Raw genomic sequence first — 21,112 nt, 5'->3', positions numbered from 1 at the left:
CTGAGTCTTGGTTGTCATGTATGGCTATTCTTTACTGTGCACAACAACTGATTTTATTTTATTTTTTTAAATAGATTTTCGTGATATTCAATTTGTAGTTAGTCTTGTCCCATCACTGCAACTCCCCTATGGACTCGGGAGAGGCAAAGGTCGAGAGCCATGAGTCCTCCGAACAGGACCCTGCTAAGCCGCACTGCTTCTTGACACACTGCTTGCTTAACCCGGAAGCCGCACCAATGTGTTGGTGGTAACACCGTCCAGCTGGTGACCGAAGTCAGTGGGGCCAATTGTGCGCCGCCTCATGGGAGTCACGGCCGGCTGTGACACAGCCTGAGATCAAACCCGGGTCTGTAGTGACGCCTCAAGCACAGCGACGCAGTGCCTTAGACCGCTGTGCCACTCGGGAGGCCCAACTACCTAATTTTCTAAAGATTACATCATAATCTGTCCTTGTAACCCACACTCTTGATAACCTCAACCACTGCTCCCTGCTCCAGAATTTACAATAATGTTGAATGATGCATTGCCCAACAAACTGCATGTAATGGATCTAATTTACTGGTGAGTGGATGCTATTTCATTTCATTGCTGTAAGTAGTTAAGGAAAGAAAAACAGAATACAGTGTAATATAAATTGCCTGATTTATCAAGGTTGTGTAAATCAAGAGTACCAAGAGATGTGTTTACCGTATGTGTAGAACAACACAAAGTACAGGCCAAAAGGAGTGGTCTTACACTCACTTGACAATCAAAACCTTCCATTGATTTAACCATGAACATTCAGAGTCTGACTCTTCAAACCAAAATCATCAGTGAAGAAACCGTGTACCTTTTAAGTTCTGCCTCAAACCCCATGTCCAAGTATATTACATTTCAATGTATAACAAATGAGAGAGCTCTGTCATTCAATGAGTTTTCGATATCATCAATCTGTCAATGAAGACACCGGTGCCCCTGGGTGAACCATCATAGACCCCAGCAGTGACTCGGGCATGTTTGCTGTGAAACTCTGGGGGGCACTGACAGACACAGACTGGAGAGAATGTTGAGAATGTAGATGTTGAGCCACTAGAGTCCAGTGACTGCTGGTTTGAGAGGCAGATGTCTGCCAATGACTGTGTCCGTGACTATGTCCATGACCTTGACTGTGGCTGCAGCTGTGTTCATGTTTGTGACTTTACCCAAAGCTATGCTTGAGGGCATATCCATGGTTGTGAACATAATAACCTGAGAACTGAACAGGGATCCCCTGTGTATAGTAGGAGTGGGCCCAGCCTTCAAATGTCTTTGGTGTGGTCTCGGTAGCCTGTAGGTTGGAGGAAACTGGAGCGTAGGCTTGGACTGGGTAGAAATGATTCTGCAACCAATGAGAATGTGGAGAGATTACAGAGAGCTTATCTAACTAAACAGTGATTCTCTATCTAATAATGGGGGACCACAAGGTCCTATTGTACAGTATTCAATTACAGCTGAGGATCATCTATTGAAACTGCTCCTCATTATACTGTAGTACATCATGTACTCTGGCATGTACCCAGCAACCATGTTAATTAATGACCTCTCGTCTTGTAGGATAAATGATGCGTCTAGTGCTTTCTCAGTACTCAGTGTGGGTGGACCATCTTCCTTCTCTTGCTCTTCTCTCTATTGATGCAGGGTCATACAGGGCATCAATGTTCAGGGGTGCAACTTTCACTGGTGATGGGGGGGACATGTCCACCTTCTGAAATTGCATTTTTGTCCCTTCCAGTTTCATCATTGAATTGTGATACAAAACAAGGGTGTGCTTTAGGGCCATGAGGACACTCCCCGAGTGGTTGGGTAGGCTGTTTGGACTGTATATATACATGCCCCCCCACTGCTAAAACCCCTGCCAATGTTCCTCAGCAGCCTGAAAGGCATCTTGTCCAGGATTGACAAGAAGTGGGTGCCAGCCCTTTCCGTATGTTTCACCAGAGCAAGATAAGAATGTGTGACGCAGGGATGGTAGATTTTCCTAAACAAACATCTCATAATGTTCAGCATGAGGACTCAACATGCATTTTAAGCATATACAACACAAACATATTACAACTTAACCACACTACTAAGCACACTTAAAGATGTGACATACTGCAGTGTATCACAATGTAACCACAATAAGGTTGGAGTAAGGATGGAGATCCCCCCTGCGATGATTGGGTTGCAGAGGAAGACAGTGTGTGGGACCAAAAGTGTTACGATGACCAGAAACAGCCATTTCATGGCCTAACATGGGTACACTGACCCCAAAAAGAAAGCCCTTAACCAGAAGTGAGTACACGGTGGCCATACCCATATGGGAGAGGGATACAGAAACTAACCCATCCACTTGATTCTGGGCAGATGCACCAAACAGTACAAGCCCCAGGATTGTGTACAACACCCCTGTGCTGATAGAGAGCAACTGAAACATCAGAAGGAACCAAACAGCGCCCACACTCTTCTCAATCCCACCACAGAGGAGCACCAGGACCCCAATGCTGAGGAGTAGCTAGGTCACTGTCTTGTGGTGGAAGGAGTATGTGATGAGTTTGTGTACCGCAAAGGAAGAGGAGAGGGTTAAAACTGAAATAAACGGGTTGACAGACATCCGAGGCATTGATGTGTTGTGCTCTAGCTTGCTGCTGTAGCCTACTGGCACCATCTGTTACATCATTAACGTTAGCTACACGTTGTAGCAAGCTAGATAACGTTACAACAGCCCCATTCAAATTAGCTAGCTACAGTAGCTACCGAGCATATGATTCTTAAATCACTCAGTCCCTCCTTGCCCATTGGCAAAAACTGTAGTTCCAAGACTTTAGACATCCTCTGATAAACCGAAATATGCAGTGACAGTAAACAAAACAAATGATACTATAATGACAGCAACAATGACACTTGTTAGCCTGAACTCAGGAGTAAAACTCTTGAACCTCTGAACCACATCTTTCTAAACTATTCGGGTGATCATTTTGATGCTCTGTGCATAATTGTCAAACTACTAGAGGATAATCAATCACAATACAAAATGTCAGTTGTAATATTCATATGTGTAAACATACTGAATTGTAATTGGATGCATTTTACCGCCATATCATACTGTGCTATGATTGGTTAAGACGACCCAAATGGTTAGGTCATGGTCAGTTTGATCCTGGTTGGCGATACGTGAACATGCCAGTTATAGCTAGCTAATAAAGAGCTACATTAAGAAATATCCTGTAGTACTGCATTTAATTATTTTGTACAAAGTGTGTAAAACAAGACATCAGTTACGACACTTTTCCTCCAATATTGGACAAGACTTGAGTAGCTAGCTTGCTAAACCAAACCAAAACAAAAGTACTGGACTTCCGCATTTGGATTAATCACTTTCACAACCACAACCACAACCGCACGCAGATCATGACGTGCGCTAAGGCAGTGCTGCATTTAAAGACATTTCCACCTGCTGGCTTGTGCCTGAAATGTGATGACCAAAGTATCCTCAACAGCTCATTTGAGTTAGATAGAAAGCTAGATAGATATATTTGATTTGACAGTTTAATAAAAATAATAAAAACCGTGTAATTAAATTAAACGTGTCAGGCCAGGGACAACACAATAAAGTAAACGGCTTCCATTGTGGTCCCTTAATGTTACTCAAAGTAAAACAATAATAAAAAATATATTTGGCAAGGAATGGTTTCTTCCGATTGATATCATGTTGGCCTATCTATGTAAAACGTCCAACCAACCATCGATACAACCATTACTCAGTCAGTAGGATATAATAAGCACATCACGTTCGTTATTGAGCTACAACCAGTGAGAAGATGATACCACCGGCTCCAAACGAGCTTTTTTCTTGTGACGTATTATGCGCAGTCATAAAGCTGTGACCTAAAATGACGTAACCATGCAATCATTCACTACATAAACTGTGTTCAGATTTGATTTAATCTGTACAATAGTTTTCTTCACTCAGGTTGTTGCAGGTAATCTTTGGCCTTTTGTGGCACCTCCTTCCCAACATAAATATACATATATAGGGAATAGGGTGCCATTTGGAATGCCATCTTTGTGTGTGTCTGTGTGTGAGTCAGGATGTGTTTTGTGTCAATTCATTGATAGAAATATTTCCCTCAGAAAGAAAGATGGATCGTAATGATGAGAGAATAAAAAGAGCTTTAAGACGCCGCCCTTATGTGGTAAATATCAAATATTTGTTTGTTTTGTCCTGTTTTTGTTATATTATCACATTTTAAATTGAGTGTTGTGTTGACAGTTGAAACCAGTGAGGGTGAACACCCCAGATTCCGTGTTGTGGCCAACCGGCAAGGTGCACAGAAGGCCAAAGCCTGTAAGTCATATCTGACCTGAAACAAAAACACATACCCATTAGTTATGCATTCTGCATGTACAAACTGCAGTTATCAGAATTAAAGCAAATGCAGATATCCCTATCTAACCTCATTGAATGCTGTCTTGACAGTCTACTTCAGTGCAGACCCCTCAGATCCACAAAAGGCCTGTAAGTCACCTTCAAATTCAACCACATACAGTACTTATATTATTTATTGATACACAATTCAAGGCCAAAATGAGCAAAGCAGTGTTGAATTCATTCTTTACTGTTAACAGCCAATCATTGTGAGCTATGGGCAGGACCAAACATCTGGGGATGGATGGAGCGTCAATCCAGAGCCTCTCAGCCAGGTCAGACATCTCTGCTGTTCCCATAGAGACACAACAGATAGATCAACCTGTTGATTCATATGGCCATTTTGGTTGGCTTGGTTGAATTGACAATCATCCATTTGAGATGCTAAAGAATCCTATATTATGGAAGGTCTTTAGCCCCACCCCTAATGTTATGGGAGTTGCATTTATTGCATTTTCAGTTACCCATGTATTGCTCACTACTTGTACAACCATGTTGGATTGCCTACGTATTCTACATTTCCTTGAGGGTCAATGCCAGTGTATTCTATGGCTGCCATGAGTACATGCCTTTCTCTGTCTACTCAGTCTGGAAGGGTGACTCGGCTGATAGAGAGAAAAAATGATGACGTGATCTCATCCTCCAGTTCTGATGACTTTTCCATCTACTCCTTCACTGACTGAATCGGAGGTAAAAGAGTTGTACCCTACCGTCCATGTCTTTGTTGAGTGACATCACTGTGAGGAGGATGGTCTCTGACTAGTTGACTCTGATACACAGTGTGATGATGAGGATCATGAAAGGAGGACACCACCGCTGAAAGTTGAGGATGGAAAGGTGACAAAGCTTGACGTGAGGGATGTGTACGAGGATGATGATCTGTCTCTCCACTCCTTCGTTGAGTCAGACTTCCTGGTAAGTTCTGCATATAGTTTTTTTTTACATATATACATGGGGGATTGGAAATGATGCAGACAATTACTTATTGAGTGCAGTCATGTATCTGCAATGTGTATAGAGTAGTTAGAAAGTATTTCCACAGATTGTGTTGAACATAGCACTTTCCTATATGTTACTTTACTTTCTGGTCCTACAGAGCCCAGGGAAGGTCTCAGGTCCTGTATCTGTCAAGAATGGCCTCTCTCCTCTTGTGACCTCAGCACACCAGACCCTGGCTGAAGCACTACGCGCCCTGCCCTCTGCTGTAGGCTCTCCCTACCCAGTAAATGTCCCAAGGCCTCTGACTCTTCTCAGCCCTGTCATTATCGCTCCGCTCCGACCAGAGAACTTCCCATACCGCCACAGCCCTCGCCTGGCTCCCATCACCAACCTGAGCGAGACCGGCAGGAAGCTGCTCCAGGAAATGGCTGGAGTGGCCACACAGGTGAGAGGAAATACAAGAAGGGAATAGTGGCCGTAAGTCCTTCTATAGTATAGCATAAGTCCTTCTATAGTATAGTATAGCTCAAGAGAAGAGAAAACCCATAAGCTTACATTACTTTATCTCCTTGTCCAAAATATTCAGGAAGGGAAGGTCAATAAGAAAAAGAAGGGCAAGGCCAAAAAAGTAGTGAAACAAGAGAAGGCCAGTAAGATGCAACAGATGGGAAATGTTGGAGAAAGTAAGGAGGAGGACAAGAAAGAGGAAAAGAAGAGTCTGAGGAAGAGGTGAGGAAATAGAGGATGGAGAAGTTGAACATAACCAGGGAATACTATACTAGAGAATTTGAGAAATATAATGAGGTAGCAGAGAAAGAACAGCTATCTGATGTGTAAGTGCAAACTTAAGCAATAAGGCACAAGGAGGTGTGGTACATGGCCAATATATCACGGCTAAGGGCTGTTCTTACGCACGACGCAATACCACAAACCCCTGAGGTGCCTTATTGCTATTATTAACTGGTTACCAACGTAATTAGAGCAGTACAAATAAATGTTTTGTCATACCCGTGGTATACAGTCTGTTATAAACTGGGTGGTTCGAGCCCTGAATGCTGATTGGCTGACAGGTGTGGTATATCAGACCGTGTACCACAGGTATGACAAAGCATTGGGGGTGCCACAGGGTTCAATTCTTGGACAGACTCTCTTCTCTGTATACATCAATGATGTCGCTCTTGCTGCTGGGGAGTCTATGATCCACCTCTACGCAGACGACACCATTCTGTATACTTCTGGCCCTTCTTTGGACACTATGTTAACCACCCTCCAGACGAGCTTCAATGCCATACAACTTTCCTTCCGTGGCCTACAATTGCTCTTAAATACAAGTAAAACTAAATGCATGCTCTTCAACCGATCGCTGCCTGCACCTGCCCGCTCGTCCAACATCACTACTCTGGACGGTTCTGACTTAGAATATGTGGACAACTACAAATACCTAGGTGTCTGGTTAGACTGTAAACTCTCATTCCAGACTCACATCAAACATCTCCAATCCAAAGTTAAATCTAGAATTGGCTTCCTATTTCACAACAAAGCATCCTTCACTCATGCTGCCAAACATACCCTTGTAAAACTGACCATCCTACCGATCCTCGACTTCGGCCATGTCATTTACAAAATAGCGTCCAATACCCTACTCAATAAATTGGATGCAGTCTATCACAGTGCCATCCGTTTTGTCACCAAAGCCCCATATCCTACCCACCACTGCGACCTGTACACTCTCGTTGGCTGGCCACCATAGCAGCACCCACCTGTAGCACGCGCTCCAGCAGGTATATCTCTCTGGTCACCCCCAAAACCAATTCTTCCTTTGGCCGCCTCTCCTTCCAGTTCTCTGCTGCCAATGACTGGAACGAACTACAAAAATCTCTGAAACTGGAAACACTTATCTCCCTCACTAGCTTTAAGCACCAGCTGTCAGAGCAGCTCACAGATTACTGCACCTGTACATAGCCCATCTATAATTTAGCTTAAACAACTACCTCTCTCCCTACTGTATTTATTTATTTATTTAGCTCATTTGCACCCCATTATTTCTATCTCTACTTTGCACATTCTTCCACTGCAAATCTACCATTCCAGTGTTTTACTTGCTATATTGTCTTTACTTCGCCACCATGGCCTTTTTTTTGCCTTTACCTCCCTTATCTCACCTCATTTGCTCACATTGTATATAGACTTATTTTTCTACTCTATTATTGACTGTGTGTTTGTTTTACTCCATGTGTAACTCTGTGTTGTTGTATGTGTCGAACTGCTTTGCTTTATCTTGGCCAGGTCGCAATTGTAAATGAGAACTTGTTCTCAACTTGCCTACCTGGTTAAATAAAGGTGAAATAAAAATTATTTTTACTGGTCAAATTACGTTGGTAACCAGTTCATAATAGCAATAAGAAACCTTGGGGGTTTGTGGTATATGGCCAATATACCACGGCTAAGGGCTGTATCCAGGTACTCCGTGTTGTGTTGTGCATAAGAACAGCCCTTAGCTGTGGTATATTGGCCATATACCACACCCCCTCGTGCCTTATTGCTTAAATATACCACGGCTTTCAGCCAATCAGCATTCAGGGATCGAACCACCCAGTTTATAATACTATTTATTCTCCTGTGGTTTTTGATTGACAGGTTTCTTCAGTGGCTGCTGCCCAAACTGAGATGTTCAAAGAAATAATGGCCAACTATTACTTCTACCACACACACACACACACACACACACACACACACACACACACACACACACACACACACACACACACACACACACACACACACACACACACACACACACACACACACACACACACAGATTCTGAGTATTGGTTACTCCTACAACACACACAAGCGTAATTTCAGAGACAGGAACTATGATTAGCAAAATACATGTTTAGGCTTGGAAATATAGCCAGGAGAAGCAGGGTCAACACCTCTACTCGTGCCATAAGTGCATGACATCTTTAGTAACCACAGAGAGATAAGACCTCTGTCTCCACAGTCTCATTTAAAGGACAGCACTAACCTTAGGGTAGTGTCACTGGTATTGGGGTCTTAGGTCTCCTATGGCCAAAGGGAAGAGAAGAGGGCCCCTGACTGGTCTCCTTGCAATATCTGGTCTCCCACACAGAGATGTAAATCTACACCTGTTTAGATCCTTGAGGAAATGGCTTCAGATGAAAGACAGCAGAGAGATGCAGAACGTAAAAGCTTGAAACATTGTGATATGCAAGTTCAGGACCATTGTACACTGAAGTGGAGCATGCATCTGGTCTGAAGCATGTCAAAAGAGTGAAAATGAGCTGGGACTGGAGGACTGCATCACATTTCAACTAAATTAGCACGTATCTGATTTAGCTACACTCATCTGTACTTGAATTGTGCTGTTTGAAACGTGTATTTCCAATAAAGCTTTATAAATTCAAATTATTTGTGTCAGACAGATTTTTGTCTTAATGAATTACATCAGGTGTTCTTAAACTTTTTACATCAAAGGAATATTTATTGTACTGATATTACCTCACCTGTTATCAGTCGGGGGGGTTTATTCTGCTGCTCTGGACTGTATCCCACGGTTGGTGGCGGTAGTGAACCAATAAATAGTTGGATTGCTCGCCAGAAACCCAACCAGGCGGGCAGACTGTTGTTACCATGCAACGAGCAGACGCTTGTGAAGCGTACTAGCTACAAAATTGGCTAAATTGCCTGCTGCTGTATACATAGCGCGCGAGTGTGTATGTTGCTAACCTAGCTAGTTAGCTAGCCATCAATAAAGTTCCTAACGTTACAACATGGCAGACGGCTGGAGCACCGACACCGGAGAGGCTGCCTATCGTTCCCGGGATGCTGTAAAAAACCTTACAATTAAGTAAGTTGCAGTTGGCCTTTGTGTGGCTTTTATTCCTTGCATTGCCATACAAGCAAGACACTGTCGTTAGCTAACGTTAGCTCTCAAAGCAGATGATGATAAACACCCAGTATATCGCTTGACCTGATCCCAGAGTTTGCCATGAAAACATGGCATTTAGCTAGCTAGAATCCTGTTTACTTTGTTTATATTTACAATGGTGTTTACAGGATCCGTATTCAGAGAGTCACCTCCACAGCAGCCCTCTCCCAACACCTTCAGCAGCAGGTTTTGACTCAACAGGAGAGGGGAGGCATTGAGCTGGACACCCTCAACTCACAGGCTCAATCAGGTATTAACACTGTTTTGAAACAGCAAGATGATGTTAGATGTTTTGAAACAGAAAGATGTTAAATGCTTCTTAGTTGAGTAGATGTTATTTTCGTGGTGGCTAGATATGGACCAGAACATCTTGGTTTTGTTTTCAGCCGGAGATGGTGAGGAGGAGTTAGTGGTAGGCAGGCAGGAGAAGCTGATCAGTCAGGTAGGTCCTCTACCAGTGTCCTTATAACAAATAAGACTTCACTGTTTAGGATAGTTTGATGTTGTGTGTGTGTGTGTGTGTGTGTGTGTGTGTGTGTGTGTGTGTGTGTGTGTGTGTGTGTGTGTGTGTGTGTGTGTGTGTGTGTGTGTGTGTGTGTGTGTGTGTGTGTGTGTGTGTGTGTGTGTGTGTGTAATATGAAGTGGTTTTGTTCCAGAGTGAGTCAGTATGCCAGACTCCACTGGAGAGACAATACCACACAGCGATCATGGCTCTGGAGCGGGCAGACGAAACCGCAAGATTTCACCTACACTGATTCTGACTGCTATATCAATTGGGATGGGGTGGATTTCTACTGAATCTCCATTTCTGTAATGGTTCTGTAACCACAGACGCTGGGAGTGGGGCAGCAAGTACAGGGTGAGGATTTACTAATAAATAGACATGAAACTAAAGAAGAACAGAGTCTGGACAAGAGAAACAAAACATTATCAATGCAGACACAGGAATGAAACTGAGGATGTGACAGATATAGGGGAGGCAATCAATGACGTGATGGAGTCCAGGTGAGTCCGATGAAGCGCTGGTGCGCGTAACGATGGTGACAGATGTGTGTAATGATGAGCAGCCTGGCGACCTCGTGCTCCAGAGAGGGGGAGCGGGAGCAGACGTGACAATTTCATTATTCAAAACAAAGCATTTACCTAATTTCTGTCCCAAAGAAACGTTAGTGTTTTAAAGCTGTTTTTGATATACTCATTACAGGATTCCCAGAGTATGGTGACGCAGGTCAAGTCCAACCCTACCTTCCTGGCACATAGGATGGCCAATGTCAGACACAGACGACATGACAAACGCCCAGTGTAGGTCCCAGTTACTCACCAAAGTGAATTATTATTAAAGTGAATGCAATTGAAGCAACATTGATGTGTGATGTGCTGCTTTGAAGACAACCAGTGTACCGGTATGTTCACATTACACCATACCCTTGTATGCAAAATGTGTTTGTGGTATTCTGTTGGTCTGCAGTGACAGCACCGTCCCCAAGTCCAGGCTGATTACCTGGGAGCCCTCGGAGGACTTTATGAAGACCAGCCACGTGGTCAACACACCTGTACAGACCATGCACATCATGGGGGACCTGGGACCACCAGGCAAGTGAGTAGCACAAGGGGAAGAACCACTATGTAGCCTATGCACTTATTACACTGCTTTGTATGTAATAACTTTGAAGTACATTCCAATTCAGGAATTGAAAAGTGGCATTGTATTCTTGTATTCCTCAGACGATCTTAGTCCTGTATTGACACTTTGCCTGTTTGATGGTTCGTCGGAGGGCATAGCGTGATTTCTTATAAGCTTCCGGGTTAGAGTCCCGCTCCTTGAAAGCGGAAGCTCTACCCTTTAGCTCTGTGCGGATGTTGTCTGTAATCCATGGCTTCTGGTTGGGGTATATACGTATAGTCACTGTGGGGACGACGTCATCGATCCACGTATTGATGAAGCCAGTGATTGATGTTGTGTACTCCTCAATGCCATCGGAAGAATCCCAGGAACATATTCCAGTCTGTGCAAGCAAAACAGTCCTGTAGTTTAGCATCTGCTTCATCTGACCACTTTTTTATAGACTGAGTGCTTCCTGCTTAAATTTTTTCTTGTAAGCAGGAATCGGGAGGATAGAATTATGGTCAGATTTGCCAAATGGAGGGCGAGGGAGAGCTTTGTACGCATCTCTGTGTGTGGAGTATAGGTGGTCTAGAGTTAGCTTGTATTCTGAAAAATGAAGAAGAGCAGTCTGAATGAGTGGACCCTAAAGTGTCACAGAGCTTTTTCATGCGCGCGACCGAGAGAGTGCGTTTCTTGTTTACCTTTTAAATTGACAACGTTATTGTCCGGTTGAAATATTATCGATTATCTAGGCTAAAAACAACCTGAGATTTGAATATAAACATTGTTTGACATGTTTCTATGAACTTTACGGATACAATTTGGATTTTTTTGTCTTCCTGCTTTGACTGCGTTTGAGCCTGTGGATTACTGAAGAAGACGGGCAAACAAAACGGAGGTTTTTGGATATCAAGAGACTTTATCGAACAAAAGGGGGAAAAAATGAGTAAATGAATGTCTGCTGAGTGCAACCATATGAAGATCATCAAAGGTAAGGGATTCATTTTATCTCTATTTCTGACATGTGTAACTGTTCTACTTGGCTGGCTACTGTTTGTAATGATTTGTCTAGTGGGCTATGTTCTCAAATAATCGTAAGGTATGCTTTCGCCGTAAAGCATTTTTTAAATCTGGCACCGTGGTTGGATTCACAAGAAGTTAATCTTTAAACCTATGTAAAATATGTTTTGTTTTCTGAATTTTTATAATGAGTATTTCTGTATTTGAATTTGGCGCCCAGCAGTTTCACTGGCTGTTGAAGAGGTGGGACGCTACCGTCTCACGTGCCCAAGAGAGGTTAATGTCCCCGGCCACTAGGAGCGCCGCCTCTGGATGAGCGTTTTCCTGTTTGCTTATGGCGGTATACAGCTCATTGGCGGTATACAGCTCATTGAGTGCGGTCTTAGTGCCAGCATTGGTCTGTGGTGGTGTGTAGACAGCTATGGAAAAATATAGATGAAAACTTTCTAGGTAGATAGTGTGGTCTGCAGCTTATCATGAGATACTCTAGCTCAGGCGAGCAAAACCTTGAGAGACTTCCTTGGATATCGTGCACCAGCTGCTGTTCTATCCTGCCGATAGTGTATAACCCGCCAGCTGTATGTTATTAATGACGTCGTTCAGCCACGACTCTGTGAAGCATAAGATATTACAGTTTTTAAGGTCCCGTTGGTAGGATATATGTGCTTTTAGTTCGTCCCATTTATTTTCCAGCTATTGTACGTTGGCTAACAGTACGGATGGCAAAGGCAGATTAGCCACTCGTCGCCTGATCCTCACAAGGCACCCCGATCTCCTTCTGCGAAATCTACATATTTTTTTCCTACGAATGACAAGGATGAGGGCCTGTTCAGGTGTCTGTAGTAAATCCCTCTCGTCTGACTCATTAAAGAAAAATTATTTGTCCAATTCAAGGTGGGTAATCGCTGTTCTGATGTCCAGAAGCTCTTTTCGGTCATAAGAGACGGTAGCAGCAACATTATGTACAGAATAAGTTTCAAACAATGCGAAAAAATTAACAAAATAGCATGGTTGGTTAAGAGCCAATAAAACGTCAGCCATCCTCTCTGGCGCCAGTACAACTTTATAAGTCCATGTTACGGGGAACAAAGGGAATTCGTTTTTCTGAAGGGTTTGGTCACAGATCTGCCAGTTCAGATCAAATCCCACATTTTGTTGCCTGACTCAGGACTCAAACCAGTGACCTTTCAGTTATTGGACTAAGTCTCTATCTTCCACCTTCTAACACTTTTTTATTTTTTTATTTCACCTTTATTTAACCAGGTAGGCTGGTTGACAACAAGTTCTCATTTACAACTGCGACCTGGCATGGGCATCCTAGGCAAAGTTCCCTTTACACTGTCCCATGTGCGTGTTTCATGATCTGGTAATGAGGTAGTCCTGCCTGTAAGTTTAAAATCAGTGTCAACCTCCGCTCAAGAGGGCATTACATCTTGGTCTAATGGTCAAGACACTGGTTTTTCCCATGGGAGGCCCGGGTACAGATCCTGCCCATGAAATATCCACACCTCTCACAAAGCACAATTCCACTACCACCAATGTAGTGTTTTTTTTTGCAATGAAGTGGGTGATGGGTAGGACGACCAGTATGAACTATATATCTATGAATGTATTACAAACGGGGATGGATGCTCTTCATCAATACCATCTTTTCTGTGAAACTAGATATCAGCAATCAATCAACAAGACTAATGAAATGGAGCAAATGAAGACATTAGAACTGCTAAAGGTAATATATTATATTCTGAAACTAATTTCTTACTGGTAGATTTTGTACATGATCTGTCAATCCTGAGAGTGACGCTCTCTCTCCTCCCCTTCCCCCCATCTCTCTTTGCATGTGCTGGGGCGAAGTTTCCCCTAGATACAGATCTAGGATCAGCTTCCCCTCCCCAAACCTAACAAGTACCATTAGCGGGGGGAATTCAAACCTGATCCAAAGCCAGGGTCTATTTGGGGAACTTGTCCCATCCCCCTACATGTGGATGCGGCTTTCTCCAGCTCACCATGCTCACAAAGAAAACAGCAGTGTATTTCAGCTGTAAGTATTTTGAAGTTACTAGCGATATTATTTTAAATGAATTTACCTAGCTTCGTTATTATTCAACAATAACTCGGCCAATGTAGCTGTAGCGGGCTACATTTTGTAAAGGGTTGCGTCAATCAAATCTGGTATCAGGATAAATGTGATGCAGAGTCACCGAATATACTATAAGTACTTTTATTAAACTCAAGCGGTAAATGCAATTTTCGTATATACGGGTTCACTGTAACACCTCGCAGGGCAGAACAGAGTGACTTATTCATACAGAGTTCTTCTTATATACTTCTGACAGAGTTAGTTCCCGCTTCTGAGCTGGCCTGTCAGAGTAGAGGCTGAGCGAGGTCTAGACTCACTCAACCTATCGTTGGCGCACAGGCTGGTCCCAGCCCCCAGGGGCTCCCGTTGGCAGGTGTAGTTGTTGCTGGGCAGATTACCTTCTGGGCCCACACCCTGGATACAGTTATCACACATCTGGCTCCTGTTATTGTCTAACAAAAGACAGTTTGTTCTCGCAACACTATGCTCTGTATGTGTCCCCCACAACTCATGATAACTGCCTACACCCAAGGTTAGCCACAGCCTTCCCACTAGTCACACCATATGTTGCAAAATGTTACTTCCAGCACACACACACACACCCCCATGATAGGCCAAGCATATTTTCAATCCTCACAATTTCGTCGATGCATGGAAAAGTATTAGCTATGTTGAAACATTATGTTAGCTAGCTAGCAGCTAGCTAGCGAGCCATTTTTCCTGGCTATACTGATAGGTTAATTAGCCAGCTAGCTGCTAAAGGTTGCTGGAGTAGACATGAATACATTCCAGAATTGATTATTATTGCATTGCTTATCTTTGCTATGATGTTTTAGATGTTCTCATATGAAAGAATTTTCTGTTGTGCATAATGTTAAACTCCATAGGAGTAATGTTAAACTAGCTACGGGTAGCTAGCTACATTGTAATGCAAATGTGGTCCTAGCTCGGTAGCTTTCCTGTGGCAGGACGAGTTATTTGCGCAAGTCACAATGTGAGACATTTTGTTTCGAGGTGATTGTATTTTGAAATGGCAGCTAGGGATAGCCATTTGGAATATTTCACTATTCAAATATGGATATCCGGATGGTCCAAATACATTTCTTTATTTTGTGAAAATATGTTTTGTTTGCCGCAGGACTGGCAGAGACCGTGCGGTGCTAGAAGGGAAGGTTTGATTGGGAGAGACAGTTGTTTCTGCCATAGGTAATCTGTCATACTATATATTTTTTAATGACGTGTCTATTTTAAAATTGTTCTCGTCAGAACATGGATAAAAGCAGGAATCTCTCGTGCCAAGGTATGTAGCCAACCGTCAACCACCCCCTCATTTCCTGCATTTTAAAGTGGCAATCGGCAGTTGCGAAATCAATTTTTGGACCTGCAATTTAATGATATATACCTATTGATTCTTGAAGAATCTAACTTATAAATGCCTCATGAGCTTAGTTCAACTGTTGTACCCCATCAGAACTCAACATATAAGCATGTTTTACTTCAATGTGGGTAAACAAAATGTAAACAAAAACTATATAGCCTCAAAACATGGTTAAACATGGATCAATCCACTAATGGGAGGGAAATGTAGCCTCAAAATTAGCTGTTATTGGCAGAGAGATTTCAAAGTCTTTGTTATTGGTCTATTAACTTAGACCACCTGGGGATGTCACCAAGCAAGCCACAACTCCACCAATGCAAAACCTGCTGATTTAGAATGTCTTATGTAGATTGTATTTTTAATCAGCAACTATCAGGAAGTTACACTGATAAAAAAAAAATCATAGTTTCATCAGCTGTTGTACAAATATGATACAAAACACCAACTGAGTGACACCGGCTGCATCAGTGAGTATGAACCTGACAGCGAAAGCTCGAGTGACAGGTGTTCAGAACTCACTCAGCCTGGTAAATTTGTGACGGTAGACACCGGCTGTTTTCGTAAAGCAAGGGAACAGCCGCAGTCTACCGTCAAACTTACCAGGCTGAGTGAGTTCTGAACAAAAATGTAATGTCGTTGCTTGCTAATATGTGGATTTGTTGTTACTTTTATGTATGTTCCATCTTTTTGTGTTTTTCAGGCAAGCCTGGGAAAGAACTGAAAAAACGCACTAAAGAGTCAAGACAGACACCAGAAAGAGGCCCAAGAAGACTTGTACACAGGATCAGAGGACACCGAGGGATGTTCAGAACTCACTCAGTCCGGTAAGTTGGTGAGGGTACACTTTGAGACTGCTTACCTGACACGGAGGAAGTATTTTATTTTGATCTCCTCTCCCTTACCTTCCCTATGCCCCCCTCCCCTATTGTGTTGGACCATCATGTGTTTTAATCTTTTCTTTGTTTGCGATTAGGTTTGGAGAATGACTTCTCAACCCAAGAGGCCTAAGAGCAGCTGTGAGAGAGCATCAGTTTGGGAAAATGTAAAGTGCTAAAGAAGGGTCCCGGCAAAGAGGATTGCCTGTTATGGGTCAGAGCCAGCTCTCAAAAACAGAACATGGAAAGACATAAAAACCTGGTGCACAACAAAATGCAGACAGACAAGGCTCTCCGCAGCCAGTAAAAGGCTAGCATGCCACGAAGCTGAAGTTCACACAGGGGAATGGGAGAGTTGTAAAAGACAAAAAGCTTTTTAGACATAGCTCTAAAATGCAGGTCCTAGTTGAGCCCGTGAGCTAGTTCTGCTTTTTTTGTGTTTTTTTGTTTTGTGGTGGAAAACTTAGTGTGTCGAGCATAACACGTCAACCCTGTTACCAATAGATAAAAAGGCTAGACATTTTTTAGCAATTTCATTTTTTGTCTGAAACTTCCAATTCAAAAGCTTCCAATCCCCTTGTCACAAGGGATTTATGCATGATTTATAATGAAACCCTGCCTCCCAAGTGGCGCAGTGATTTTAGGCACTGCATCGCAGTTGCTAGCTGTGCCGCTATAGATCCTGGTTCGAGTCCAGGCTCTGTCGCAGCCGGCTGCGAACCGGAGACCCATGGGTTGGCGCACAATTGTCCCAGCGTCGTCCTGGTTAGGGGAGGCATTGTGTCAGGAAGCAGTGCAGCTTGGCAGGGTCGTGTTTCGGAGGACGCTCATGTTCCACCAACCAAAGGACATCCAGCCAACTTGACAACTGTGGGAGGCATTGGCTTCAACATGGGCTTTCAACACCTTGTAGAATCCATGCCCTGATAAATTGAGGCTGTTCTGAGGACAAAAGGGGGTGGGGGGGCTAACTAAATATTAGGAAGGTTTCCTTATTATTTTGTACACTCAGTGTATAACCTATAGGCTACACTGCGCATTTAGGGGCCGTCTGTAAAGGTACTATCTTTACCAGCATCATAAAAGCTGATATTATCTCATGGGCCTATTGCAACGACGAATGGCCACTAGAATATTGCCAGTTTATATTCATAACTAAAAGTTCACCTAATTTTACCTTCTGTTATAAAGACCATATTCAAATGAATAAAAACGAAAATAAAAAGAGATAAAGAAATAAAATTGCACTGAGACTGCACTTGTGAAGGTGGTAAATGACCTTTTAATGGCGTCAGACCGAGGCTCTGCATCTGTCCTCGTGCTACTAGACCTTAGTGCTGCCTTTGATACCATCGATCACCACATTCTTTTGGAGAGATTGGAAACACAAATTGGTCTACACGGACAAGTTCTGGCCTGGTTTAGATCTTGTCTGTCGGAAAGATATCAGTTTGTCTCTGTGAATGGTTTGTCCTCTGACAAATCAACTGTACATTTCGGTGTTCCTCAAGGTTCCGTTTTAGGACCACTGTTGTTTTCACTATATATTTTACCTCTTGGGGATGTCATTCGAAACATAATGTTAACTTTCACTGCTATGCGGATGACACACAACTGTACATTTCAATGAAACATGGTGAAGCCCCAAAATTTCCCTCGCTAGAAGCCTGTGTTTCAGACATAAGGAAGTGGATGGCTGAAAACTTTCTACTTTTAAACTCGGACAAAACAGAGATGCTTGTTCTAGGTCCCAAGAAACAAAGAGATCTTCTGTTGAATCTGACAATTAATCTTGATGGTTGTATAGTCGTCTCAAATAAAACTGTGAAGGACCTTGGCGTTACTCTGGACCCTGATCTCTCTTTTGACGAACATATCAAGACTGTTTCAAGGACAGCTTTTTTCCATCTACGTAACATTGCAAAAATCTGAAATTTACTGTCCAAAGATGATGCAGAAATGTTAATCCATGCTTTTGTTACTTCTAGGTTGGACTACTGCAATGCTCTTCTTTCCGGCTACCCGGATAAAGCACTAAATAAACATCAGTTAGTGCTAAATACAGCTGCTAGAATCCTGACTAGAACCAAAAAATGTGATCATATTACTCCAGTGCTAGCCTCCCTACACTGGCTTCCTGTTAAGGCAAGGGCTGATTTCAAGGTTTTACTGTTAACCTACAAAGCGTTACATGGGCTTGCTCCTACCTATCTTTCCGAGTTGGTCCTGCCGTACATACCTACACATACGCTACGGTCATAAGACGCAGGCCTCCTAGAATTTCTAAGCAAACAGCTGGAGGCAGGGCTTTCTCCTATAGATCTCCATTTTTATGGAATGGTCTGCCTACCCATGTGAGAGACGCAGACTCGGTCTCAACCTTTAAGTCTTTACTGAAGACTCATCTCTTTAGTAGGTCATATGATTGAGTGTAGTCTGGCCCAGGAGTGTGAAGGTGAACGGAAAGGCTCTGGAGCAACGAACCGCCCTTGCCGTCTCTGCCTGGCCGGTTTCCCTCTCTCCACTGGGATTCTCTGCGTCTAACCCTATTACAGGGGCTGGGTCACTGGCTTACTGGTGCTCTTTCATGCCGTCCCTAGGAGGGGTGCGTCACTTGAGTGGGTTGAGTCACTGACGTGATCTTCCTGTCTGGGTTGGCACCCCCCCTTGGGTTGTGCCGTGGCGGAGATCTTTGTGGGCTATACTCTGCCTTGTCTCAGGATGGTAAGTTGGTGGTTGAAGATATCTCTCTAGTGGTGTGGGGGCTGTGCTTTGGCAAAGTGGGTGGGGTTATATCCTTCCTGTTTGGCCCTGTCCGGGGGTTTCATCGGATGGGGCCACAGTGTCTCCTGACCCCTCCTGTCTCAGCCTCCAGTATTTATGCTGCAGTAGTTTGTGTCGGGGGGCTACGGTCAGTTTGTTATGTCTGGAGTACTTCTCCTGTCTTATCCGGTGTCCTGTGTGAATTTTAAGTATGCTCTCTCTAATTCTCTCTTTCTTTCTCTCTCTCGGAGGACCTGAGCCCTAGGACCATTGCTCAGGACGACCTGGCATGATGACTCCTTGCTGTCCCCAGTCCACCTGGCCTTGCTGCTGCTCCAGTTTCAACTGTTCTGCCTGCGGCTATGGAACCCTGACCTGTTCACCGGACATTCTACCTGTCCCAGACCTGCTGTTTTCAACTCTCTAGAGACCACAGGAGCGGTAGAGATACTCTTAATGATCGGCTATGAAAAGTCAACTGACATTTACTACTGAGGTGCTGACTTGCTGCACCCTCGACAACTACTGTGATTATTATTATTATTTGACCATGCTGGTCATTTATGAACATTTGAACATCTTGGCCATGTTCTGTTATAATCTCCACCCGGCACAGCCAGAAGAGGACTGGCCACCCCTCATAGCCTGGTTCCTCTCTAGGTTTCTTCCTATGTTTTGGCCTTTCTAGGGAGTTTTTCCTAGCCACCGTGCTTCTACACCTGCATTGCTTGCTGTTTGGGGTTTTAGGCTGGGTTTCTGTACAGCACTTTGAGATATCAGCTGATGTACGAAGGGCTATATAAATAAATTTGATTTTGATTTAAGTAAGCATTTCACTGGGTCTACACCTGTTGTATTCCGCGTACGTGACAAATAAACTTTGATATGATTTGTAAGTGAAAGTAGGCAAAAACAGAGGTGATTATGATATGAAGTATTGCGTCAGGACATCTATCATGCTGTGAAGTTCCTTCTTGTATATTAACTCATTTCAAATGTAAGGTATTGAACGCATTCTATTTTTGCTGTCTGTAAATGTATTTACAAAATTCAATATGGCTGCCTATTCAGATGCTCTAGGAAGGTTGTGTAAATACAGAGAGCAGAGTAATATCAGAGTAAAATATCCATACTTGTAGCACATTCATATTGTACCATGTATTGTTCAATTCGTACATTTAAATTGCAGTAACTATTCAGTCATTGTGCCTTGTTTTTCATCGGTTCATTAAAGAATAATTCTTTGATTAAGTCGTGGTAAACTGTAAAAATTCTGTTCCTTTGAACTTTTTCTCTTGCATTACTGATATCGAATAACGTGTTCCATCATGACCTGTTACATGACTCTTACCACTTGATCCAGTTGTTTATGCAAAATAGCTATTTGTATATAAACAGTATAACTTGAAAACATGCATTTGTAAAGAAATAATAATCATTGATTTGCTATACTTAGTCTTGGTTGTAATTTATGGCTTCTCTTTACTGTGCACAATGACCAATTATTATTTACTTATTTTTTGTACTTTTATCAATTTTTTCTCTCACAATTTTCAATTGGTAGTTACAGTCTTGTCCCATCACTGCAACTCCCCTATGGACTCGGGAGAAGCGAAGGTCAAGAGCCATGCATCCTCCGAAACAGGACCCTGCTAAGCTGCACTGCTTCTTGACACACTGCTCGCTTAACCCGGAAGCCGCACCAATGTGTTGGAGGAAACACCGTCCAGCCGGTGACCAAAGTCAGCCCACTCCTACATTTGTGCGCCGCCTCATGGGACTCCCGGTCACGGCCGGCTGTGACACAGCCTGAGATCGAACCCGGGTCTGTAGTGACACCTCAAGCACTGCGATGCAGTGCCTTAGACCGCTTCGCCACTCGGGAGGCCCGACTACCTCATTTTCTAAAGATTACATCATAATCTGCCCTTGTAGCCCACACTCTTGATAACCTCAACCACTGCTTCCTGATCCAGAATTTACAATAATGTTGAATGATGCATTGCCCAACAAACTGCATGTAATGGATCTAATTTACTGGTGAGTGGATGCTATTTCATTTTATAGCTGTAA

At 43.2% G+C, this 21,112-nt stretch overlaps 1 protein-coding gene across 4 annotated transcripts; it reads left to right on the top strand.

Moving 5' to 3' along the window:
- Positions 1 to 8,901: 8,901 nt before the first annotated feature.
- Positions 8,902 to 20,490, top strand: LOC139531008 (tectonic-like complex member MKS1). 4 transcript variants are annotated; one of them, XR_011666160.1, is made up of 8 exons: positions 8,902 to 9,236; positions 9,446 to 9,567; positions 9,704 to 9,759; positions 10,522 to 10,619; positions 10,786 to 10,914; positions 13,609 to 13,672; positions 13,798 to 13,984; positions 16,102 to 20,490. XR_011666160.1 is itself a non-coding variant. In XM_071327785.1 (6 exons), exons 1-6 carry the CDS (start codon positions 9,160 to 9,162, stop codon positions 16,133 to 16,135), a joined length of 516 nt encoding a protein of 171 aa, XP_071183886.1. In that variant the 5' UTR covers positions 8,905 to 9,159; the 3' UTR covers positions 16,136 to 20,490. The 4 variants fall into 4 exon arrangements, 1 of the variants encoding a protein (XP_071183886.1); XR_011666165.1 differs by lacking the exon at positions 16,102 to 20,490 and adding an exon at positions 15,162 to 16,095; XR_011666181.1 differs by lacking the exons at positions 13,609 to 13,672; positions 13,798 to 13,984 and having other exon boundaries at positions 8,905 to 9,236; positions 16,102 to 16,225; positions 16,375 to 20,490.
- The last annotated feature ends 622 nt before the right edge of the window (positions 20,491 to 21,112 follow it).

The sequence above is a fragment of the Salvelinus alpinus genome, chromosome 1, assembly GCF_045679555.1.
Source record: "Salvelinus alpinus chromosome 1, SLU_Salpinus.1, whole genome shotgun sequence".
NCBI classification, from domain to species: Eukaryota; Metazoa; Chordata; class Actinopteri; order Salmoniformes; family Salmonidae; genus Salvelinus; species Salvelinus alpinus.
This window is presented reverse-complemented; position numbering and strand designations above follow the sequence as displayed.

Bases quoted from the DNA above. Each gene is read 5' to 3' on its own strand.
- LOC139531008 (XM_071327785.1), top strand. From the start codon at position 9,160: ATGGCAGACGGCTGGAGCACCGACACCGGAGAGGCTGCCTATCGTTCC. The intron at 9,237-9,445 runs GTAAGTTGCAGT...TGGTGTTTACAG, and splicing joins GTAAAAAACCTTACAATTAA to GATCCGTATTCAGAGAGTCA. The intron at 9,760-10,521 runs GTAGGTCCTCTA...TACTCATTACAG, and splicing joins AGGAGAAGCTGATCAGTCAG to GATTCCCAGAGTATGGTGAC.